Genomic DNA, 10,126 nt, shown 5'->3' with positions numbered 1-10,126 from the left:
GCTGTTACACCTCTGAGTTGAAAGGGAAGGACGTAGGAAGACTGGTGGCTGGCATGACTTGTAACTAGATGAGGAATGTTAACAGAATACCAACCACCAAATTCCAGACAGAACCAAAAATGTCAGATTTTCACCTCGGCATACTTGAGTCTCAGAGAAACTAAAGTGCTAGGAACCTCAGCTTACTATGCAGAAGCCTAATTTATTTCTATTTCACAAAGACCTTCACTCCATAGGGAGCATATGAGAACTCAAGGGGAATGTACTGTTCTACTATAAATTCCAGGTGATCCTGGGATTCAAACATTCAACGTGTATGAAGCAACATGTATGCACAACAGAGTGTTAGCTGTCTTCTCGAATATCTAACAGCTCAGTTTATGAAGGCATGGTTTAGACATGGCCAAGGATTTGATTCCCATCTGGACAAACTCAATGTAGTCCATGCTGGGCCACAGCAGGCCATCTTACCTCCAGCCAGTACACATAATTCCAACTACTAGAAAAAATATCACTAAAAAGCACATTCTCTACTAATGGCAGACGAAGCAGCACTCCACAGCTTTCAGTATTGGCAAAAAAAAATCCCTTTTCTGGGTCTGGTTATAAGGATAAGTCTGAAAGTTAGAGGTGGCTGATTATTGGCTGAAAAAAAGCCTAAGCTACTAGCCACCTAGTACACAGCATCAGAATGACAACAAAAGCAACTGCTTAGAAATATAGGAGGACTACAAAAAAACTGAGTAATAAACATGGGGCTATATGTTACCAGTAACAATGCCCTTAAAAGCTAAAATGCTGTCAAAAAGGAGAAGCACTCTCGGGGCCGGCCCGGTGGCGCAAGCGGTTAAGTGCGCGCGCTCCGCTGCAGCGGCCCGGGGTTCGCTGGTTTGGATCCCGGGCGCGCACCGACGCACTGCTTGGTAAGCCATGCTGTGGCGGCGTCCCATATAAAGTGGAGGAAGATAGGCACAGATGTTAGCCCAGGGCCGTCTTCCTCAGCAAAAAAAAGAGGAGGATTGGCGGATGTTAGCTCAGGGCTGATCTCCTCACAAAAAAAAAAAAAAAAAAAAAAAGGAGAAGCACTCTCAAAGGCAAGTGATAGGGGCAATCATCTCTTTTTTACTGCCCAAGGTCACTCTCAGCCTTGAAAAATCAAAATAGAGCAAAGGTATACCTCAGAGGTATACCATTCAGTATGAAGCCTCACTACAATTCCCTGCATTTCCTTTCAAATGCAGCCATACTGTTGAAGGAGACCTGCCTATCTTAGAGAAGTCTGTTCTGTGAAGACAGAGAGCACAAATCCTGCAGCTACAAGCCAAAGAGAGGGACACTAGTTTAAGTAGTACTGGGACAGAAGGTCAAGAGAAGGATTTATTTAATCCCTCAAACTTGGAACAGAGGCATTGAACATGAACAAGGGACACTTTCAGAACTGACCAAGAATGAGAAAAACAATGCTGAGGAACTGCGGGAGGGCTCTAAGACCAGAATAGCAGCAGGGATAGCTGGGTCAGGGCTAAGACCCAAAGCCAGTGTCATTTGAGGAACGTTTGAACAGAGCCCCACTCCACCACGTTCTAGGCAATGCTAATAATCCATCACTGTCATGGGCACTAAATTATACAAAAAAGAGGCTACAGCCCATGTTGAAAGCACAATGAGACACTATTTCTTGCTACCTCAGCATCTTAAGGTCTAGCACTACCATTTCTTCAGTGCAGAACTACTTTCCAAAAACACTGAGAATGCAGATATGAGACGATTAAAGCCTGAGCTGATGGCTCTGACTTCTCCGTGTCCTTTAGGGAATCTCTCACTGCCCAGGGGTGTTTATTTTATCCTGGACGCTCTTCATTGTAATGGATGGTCTCGTGCTGCTTGCCAAGTGCCTCTGGCACAGGCTGAGAAGATCATACCAAGAACATGCTGTGTGCCAGATGCCCTCTGCAGGATGTCACATTTGACACAAATGGGAAAAGGCAAGAGGTTGGGGTGAGGGGTCCATAAAGAAGGCAAGAAGGGGAGAGGAGCTGCCACATACCAATTCCAGGAAAGGCACTTTTGTAGTATACTCTGGGGCAGAGAGATGATCAGCTCTGTCCTCAGTGAGGTTTGATAAAACCAACAGATCCACTGAACCCATGCACAGAATTATAGGGATGAAGATAAGAGGAGAGCTACTCTCCAGTTTCTTTGTGGGAATGACAAAATTGACAAATACCAGAGTGATCTATGTCATAAAGTGGGCTTTAATGTCTCCCTCTTACAACATGATAAGTACGCTTAAACTGGAACTGGCATGCAGCTCCCAAGACTGGCTTCCTACGAGCAATGAAGCTGGCATGCCCCTGGCTGCTGTGCAGCTGGAGCAGCGCCAGGCACTCAGCTCAGTACGAACTCTGGAGTCCAAATACCCATATCTGCTACAGTTCACCAACTTTGGAGTTCTGAAACTGGCAGTGTAGATTCTGTGAATACCAAGTATACCAGACACTGTTCTGTCTCCTTGTGCTAATTGCTTACCCCACACCCCCCACAAGTATTGCTGTTCTCAGCTTTGTGAGGTATTCCGAAACACCCTGCCTTTGCAGGGCCTAAATCTCCCATCATCGCAGGTTTGAATCCTCTGTTTTGTATTTGCTTAAAACATCTTGTGACCCATGCTAGCATGACTTGCCCTGTCCAGATGACTCTTAGAAGTCACATCTTCCATGTTTCTTCCTAGCTGACGGCTCCTTTCCATGCCCAAAACAGGAAGGCGATTCCAAAGAACTGCATTTAGGAGTAAAGACAGACAGGAGTCTATCTTCTTTCTATACCCAGTCAATCTTGTCTTGATTGCTTTATCTCTTTCTTTCACTAATATGCACATCTGCATGTACACAGAGCTCTGGAAGCATCCTCTTTTCTGAAGACTATGGAAATATTTTCTGAATTCATGGAATAATCCCCTTTATTGAGTGATGTTCAAACTGCGGACTGGTCTCTGCCTTCCCAGATGTCTTCCCGTTGCTTGGCTTCCAACCGTTTTCTCTCTATAAGTAAGAGCAGTGTTAAAAGTGGTAGTCTACTTCATATAACCAGTGACTTTCCCATAATCCAAATTACAAGGCAAATTTTAATCATGAGACAGCTGGATTTCCTGGTCTTCTCTTACCTGATTCCAAGAGTTAATAACTTTAACTTTCCACGTGCTTTCTAAGTGGAAACGTAGTTACTATTACTATATAATAAAAAGAAAAAGATCTGGGGCTAATAGAGAATAAAAAGTATATATGACTAATTCTGATAGGCAGAATCTAGCAGGACCCAGAGTCCAGTCTCGCTGATAACGTATTTATTTTAATTTTATTTCTCAATTGTGTTAGTGTTTCAATATAACTAACTGCACATTATTCCCAGTTTACTGATCTTTATAAATATTTCACTAGGGGTCAAGAATATGTTTCAATTCTTCTTCTACCCTCTTACTCAAATGGAAATGGTACCCACAGGGGCTTTAGCCATATCTCCCTACTACAATCTTATGGAAAAAATATTTCTGAGGCAAACAAAATTTCAATATTTTCAGAGCACTTTCGGGAGCCAGAAATCTTCTGAAATACACAATTCCAACATGGAAAAATGACCACATATAATGGAGGGAAACTAAGGACTATTTATAAAAACAAAAATCGCACAAATCTGGGCAATCCATCTCCAATGTTTTACATAGATGCTTGGTTTTCATTTAACACTTTCACCAATACCTGAGAAAATACAGAACATACATGGTTTGGTGGTGCCACAATACCAGTGCTAATTTCACGGCTAGTCATTGATCTTGACATCCACCATAAAATGTAGATGACAAGCCTAAGTGTTTCCTTCCAAGGGCTATTATTTCAGATAATGTCTGTAAAAGATTTTGCAAGTCATAAACCAGGCGGATTACAGAAATCAAGGTGAGTTTAGAGTTAACATTTGCTATTTTGACATATCTTTCCAAATCAGCAGAATCCCTTACAAAATTCCTATATTATATTTGACTGTACTTTAAGGGCCAAGAACTTGGTCAGGAAGCTGACTGGCACTTGGAAATGTGAAAAAGAGAAATTCACTGCTATTTGGGCACCATCTTGTGGCATTATCTGAATATAGCAGCAAAGTTATAAGAGGCAAAAAATGGGGGTCAACAAATTCCAAACTGAAGGCCAGCTAGTTAATTCAGTGTCCTGTGACTCAGCTTTAAGGCAACCTTGAACTGGGTTGGGCAGAGAGCACCAAGGATAACTGACCTGTCTCAAGGATTCCAGGATTTCTTAAGAAGGCACTGTGCTTCTGATTCTTACAAACAGGGGAAAGTTAGGAGGGGATCTAAAGGCAAAAGCAACCTTGGACGAAAGCAATCAAAAACTGGTTCTGGATTACAAGAAAAAGTGAAGAAACCAGAAAAGTGAACTATTAGAACTCAAACTCTTCAACAAGCTCAGATAACTTAAATGAGAAAGGCAAATGGGAAGTTATAAGAAAAGAAATCAAGAAGCAATAGAAAACTATAGTGACTGGCCCATAATGCACAATTCCAAAATCCAAGCACTTCTGAAAACAAAGTTTTGTTTTTTTAAAAGTTTGAGGCCAAAACTCATTTGGTGTTAAACCTAACCTGAAAAGACACAAGGCTATTCATAGTCTTTTTTTTATATGGCTATCTATAGTGCCATATTTTCTGCTGCAGAATTATTAACATTAATGGGTTTGATTTTGGTGTTACGAAACATATTAAGATAACCATATGACCTTTCCAAAACTGGAAAAGTTCCGAATTCTGAAACATTTCCTACTCTAATGCTTTCTAATAATAGACTGTAGATCTTTATTACCAAATATATGTAAATAAGAGGAAATTCTGGTGGTAAACCATATGAGAAAACTAGTAAGAGTAGGGAGACAAATCAAGAAGCACAAAGAAATAGTGAAAGTGTGAGGCACAAATTTAGAAATACAGAACATGAATAAAATAGAGAAATATAAGTTAGTATGAGACTTAAAAATATTTCTTCATTTTAAAGACAAAATGGAAGCGTGGAGGGGTTAAGTGACTTGCCGAAGGTTACATCATCAGTGAAAAACTGAAGCTCTTAATTCTTAAGCCAGCATACTTTCCACTATCCTGACATCTGAAAATATCTACAAAGAAAAGGGAAAAACATGAAAAAAATGTATTGACAGAAAGATACAGAAACATGTTGTCCCTTTATTAAAAAGAAAGGAAAGCAGATAACAGCTGACAGACTGCATGAAAAAGCTCCTATTAACTTTACCTCCAACAATTGAAAAAGTAAACTACGTAAAGAGAAAGCCCAGCTGCAGCCATAAGGGCAAGGAACTAAGGGGGAACAGAAGAATCAGTACGAAATGATTAACCTAAAGCACTCAGCTAAGCTGGCCCTGGAGACTTGCATTTCCTAGTATAATAAATCAATTGACAGAAATGATTATGTTAAATGAGTTGACTGAACTCATCACTTCTCACTGAGGGAATGGAAAGTGTTGAAGATTAAAAAAGGACCAGTTTGGTGTCATGTTTAAAAAAAAATAAAGAAAAAGGATGTAAATTAAAACTTTCAAAACTTACTTCTGCACCTAAGAAAATAATGGGAAAAATCATCACAAAATCCACTCGCAGCCATCTGCAGAGTAACAAGCAACGTGAAGACTTAAAGTACGAGTCTGGTCAAACTAATCTAATTGCCTTCTTTTATGGATTGACAGACCTGGTAGATCAAAGAGAATTAATATAAGTAACCTCTCAATTTTAGAAAAGGTTTAGAATTTAGACTTACTGAGTATTTATGTCATCATTAATATACTGGAAAAATATAGTCTGGATCACATAAGTGTTAAGGAGGCATATAATTGGAGAGTGGAATGATTATCAATGTATTTGGGTCAACACAAAGAACTACGGGCTATTTATTTAGCAATAGTTGGTGAACTGGTCAGTTAGTCCTAGGGGCAACATTTTCATCTCTGATCTGAGCCAAGGACAGAAGTTTATTAAACAGCAGGTGACACCAAAAATATGGGTAAATACTGCATCTCAGAGAAAAAGATCACATTAAAATGAAAGGAAATGTGCTTAGAAATGAAGGGAACTTCACATTAGGCTAAAAAAAGACACCAAGAAAATGCCACATGACCTAGATTATGAGTCAGCAATGCAGCACTGCCCTTGAAGGCAGAATAATGGAATGCCTAAAAAGAATTTCAGAAGGTAGCAATTGTGATCAAATTTTTTATTACAGTTGACTAGGTATCCTATAGAGATGATTTTATTTTCAAGCTCTTAGTGATTTAATTAGTCAAACTAGGGGATCAAATTATTGTTTACTCACTCTACCTTTCAGGCTTGTGACCCAAAAGATGGCCTTTTAGAAGCAGCCAATTAATCACCTACCCCAAGAGTAAAATGGAAATAAGTTATGAAATAAAATTATAGCAGGCTTTGAAAATGAGACAGTAGCTTATTCTGAGAAGTAATGATATTTATCTCCAATATTAGGTGGGAAACAAGTGTTTTGATAAGTGGAACGTGGGGAAATTTCACATGTATTCCTGAGTTTGGTCTTTAAAAGTGTGGTTTTATCATTTAGTGTGAATCACTAGGTTAAAACACGTGATTAGGGGCCAGCCTGGTGGCACAGTGGTTAAGTGTGCGCACTCCGCTGCAGCAGCCCGGGGTTTGCAGGTTCGGATCCCGGGCGCACACGGACGCACCACTTGTCAAACCATGCTGTGGCGGCGTCCCATATAAAGTAGAGGAAGATGGGCATGGATGTTAGCCCAGGGCCAATCCTCCTCAGCAAAAAAAGAGGAGGAATGGCAGCAGATGTTAGCTCAGGGCTGATCTTCCTCACCAAAAACAAAACAAAACGTGATTAAGTCAAAAGAAAGCACTCAAGGAGAAATATGCTTTCATTTCCCACTCTTGGTGTAGTTCTGAGATGTTATGCACTCTGCTGGACTAAAAGATACTTTCCCCATGTTTTTATGGGGACTTATGAACTAAAGCTCTTATCCCCCAGAGATATACAACAGGATTTGCTTAAAATGATTTGGGTACTTCCTTTTTCAATTCTTCCCAGAGTGGCTTTACTTTCTGAATCTTCTTTTTAAGGACTAAGACACAGACTTCTCATTAAAAGGGTAAAGAGACCAAAGTAGGGTAGAGGAACTTAGCAGGAAAGTATTTAAACCTCAAAAATCACAAATACCAAATTCATCAATTAGAAGGGTTTTATATGCAGTGGCCAACTCTGGGTTTTATAAAGAAAAATATGGAGGACAGGACAGGGTTCAGAGTAGAATCATGAAGGAAATTAGATTTATGAAGAAAAATTAAGATAACCAATGTCATTCATGCATTCAGTCAATGAACACATATACTGAGTATCTTTTTATGAACTAGTCACTGTGCCAGACAGCAGAGCTCTTCAAGAAGGAAAAAGAAAGTTAGGAGATTATTCTGTAGTATTAATAAAAGTACCTATAGCAGGATGGCACATAGATTTCAGTTCCCATGCTAATTCTGATCAGTTGGCAATGGTCAAGTCAAAATTCACCAAGAAGGAAGGTCATGACTAATTAGCACTGTCTGTCATGGATAATGGATAGGGAGCAGCAGTACATAGTACATATTTGTCATTACTGGCTCATATTATTATAATGAACACTAATTTCCCAAGAGTCACATAAATAATAGTATTCTGATTTTGTAAAGCACCTTTCTAAACATTTTTACACATTAACTTATGTTGTACTCAAAAAATGCTCAATGATTAGGTAAGTCAAGCATTATTTTTACTTCGTTGGAAACTGGGGCACAGAGGGGTTTAAGAGACTTGCCCACGGCCACACCAGCTAGTTAACGGCAAAAACTCTATTACAGCGCAGATTCCCTCATTCCTGAATGATCTGCCCTTGATCTTTATAGTTAAAGGTTGTTAGAACAGAATGGTATCCAGATGTTCCCTCTTTCTACTAAGGAAAAAAGAGGAGGAAACGGGTTTAAACTACTGTACAAATTTAAGTTAGACCTAAGGACGAATGTTCTGACAGTGAATGCCTGCTAACCATGGGAAAAGATAACGAAAAAGAAGCCTGTCATATTTCATTCTCTGAAGATGTTAAAAAAAGTTTTATATTTTTTTCCTGGGAAAAAATGTTAATTACCCCAAAAGTCCTTCAAGAGGGATTAGAGTACTGTAGAAGGAGCATGGGTTTTAATTAGAGAGGCCTATGTTCAAATGCCTCCTCTCTCAATTTACCGGCTGGGTGACCTCAGGCCAGCTACTTAACTTCTCTGGGCCAGCTCTAAACCGGAAATAACCACCATACATCACAAAGTTATAACATGTTGCATTGCCTGGAGTTTCCTTCCAATCCTTTTAATCACAAAAAGCTTTTCACGGCTTTTAATATTAAAATCTTCAGAACTGAAGTGAGAGGAGAAACAACTGCTTAAAATACTAGGTTCATATTTTCTTCTTTACTCAAGGCAGATAACTCCACTAGATTGTAAGTCTCAAGGAGAGGAAGAAAATCTTGCCATCTCTCTAATTCTCCTAAATAGGGAGCACAATGCTTTACACAGGCAGGTGCTCAGTGAATGCCAAATGCAGTTGACACAGTATTACAGAAAATTTAAAATAAAGAGTAATGACAAAAAATAGGCACTGGAATCTGTGCTGGACTCACCATATAGTGATAATTCCACTATTACTAATAAACAGCAGCAGCTAGCATTTATCACATACTTATTATAGGCCTACAGGAACAAGAGAGAGCGTTCATATGGTTTTTGAAGTTGACTAAGTATCTTTCGTGGATTATCTCACTTGATTTCCATTTTATGGATGAGTAAACAGAGGCCTCCAGAGACTAAGTAATTCATCCAAGGTCGCACAGCCAGTAAATGGCAGAGCTTAGATGTAGACCCAGGCAGTCTGATTCCAGAGTCTATAATGTCATCCATATGCTGTGCTGACCCCTCCCCCTCCAGTGGAAAAAGATTTGGAACAAAAATATCTGTTCCGTTTAATACCTAAACAGTAATTTTAATTTCCACAGAAAAAAAATCTTTAACTGAGAAGTCTTGGGGTCCATGCAGACAGATACAAGAGTATTTGCTCAATGCATAAAGAAGCCAGAAAGAGATATATCAGGAATTTTCCATATGCGTTTTCTCAGATATTAAGAACGGGAAAGTTCTGAAGTATAATAAAGCAAGAGCCCTCTATAATCCATACAGCCTCAGCACCAATGGATAGGACGAACTTATCACAGTGGGTCTTTATTCGCTTAAAATAAAGCCCTTCTTTACAAAAGGAAGTAGCAGGGTACCCACTTAGCCAACAGTTTCATTTTTAATTGCATCACTGAAAGTCCTCTGTATAGCTGGGCATTTAAAACAAACACTTCAAGTGGAGATGCATGCTGATGTGCCTACAGAGAAATAGATGGGAAAACTCAGATGATATCCATGCAAAACCACTGCTGCAGTACCTGTAGAGATACAGGTGATATTAGACTCACAGGAAAGCATGATACACTGCAAAAAGTGTCATATGTCCTTTCACAGATACCACTGTTATTACCTCTGTTGATCTTCTGAGATAATTGTGGTTATCACAGAGAAATCATTTTTCACATAGACAACCAATTAATAAAGAGTTAAGGACACCGCACATTCTCCTTTAATCTAGTTCTGTTACTGCCATCTATAAAAACCAGATGAATCTTCCCCTGTTTCTATAGTCTGTAGGAGGCCTTTAAGTGAACAATGCATTGGAAAAATCAAAACTGCCTCATTATAATCATTAAGGTTTCAAAAATTAGTTGGGTTCAACCCTGAAACTCTAGCACCTGCCATGACACACTCTGTCACTGGTTATCTGGCCAGTGCAGCTGAAAGCCTGCAAGCTGCCTGCTATCACCAAAGCAGAGTGGACAGGAAGTATTAATGGCCTTGTTAGACCGGCAATAAACAAGGAGTTTGAAACTTCAATTCGTTTAACGGAAAAATGAAGTTACTTTTCAGTAAGTGGAATTTTCAGAATAAATTGCCTTCACAGATTCC

General features: G+C 39.4%; 1 protein-coding gene across 1 annotated transcript in view; it reads right to left on the bottom strand.

Moving 5' to 3' along the window:
• Window positions 1-1,123: 1,123 nt before the first annotated feature.
• Window positions 1,124-10,126, bottom strand: part of R3HCC1L (R3H domain and coiled-coil containing 1 like) — a 96,483-nt gene continuing 87,480 nt past the window's right edge. The window contains exon 8 of the mRNA XM_058543702.1: window positions 1,124-3,041. Coding sequence (XP_058399685.1) covers window positions 2,974-3,041 — 68 coding nt within the window. The 3' untranslated portion in view covers window positions 1,124-2,973. The remainder of the gene's footprint in view (window positions 3,042-10,126) is intronic.

Source organism: Diceros bicornis, chromosome 6 (genome assembly GCF_020826845.1).
Source record: "Diceros bicornis minor isolate mBicDic1 chromosome 6, mDicBic1.mat.cur, whole genome shotgun sequence".
NCBI classification, from domain to species: Eukaryota; Metazoa; Chordata; class Mammalia; order Perissodactyla; family Rhinocerotidae; genus Diceros; species Diceros bicornis.
Note: the sequence above shows the minus strand (reverse complement) of the source record. Positions and strands in the feature narration are given on the sequence as shown.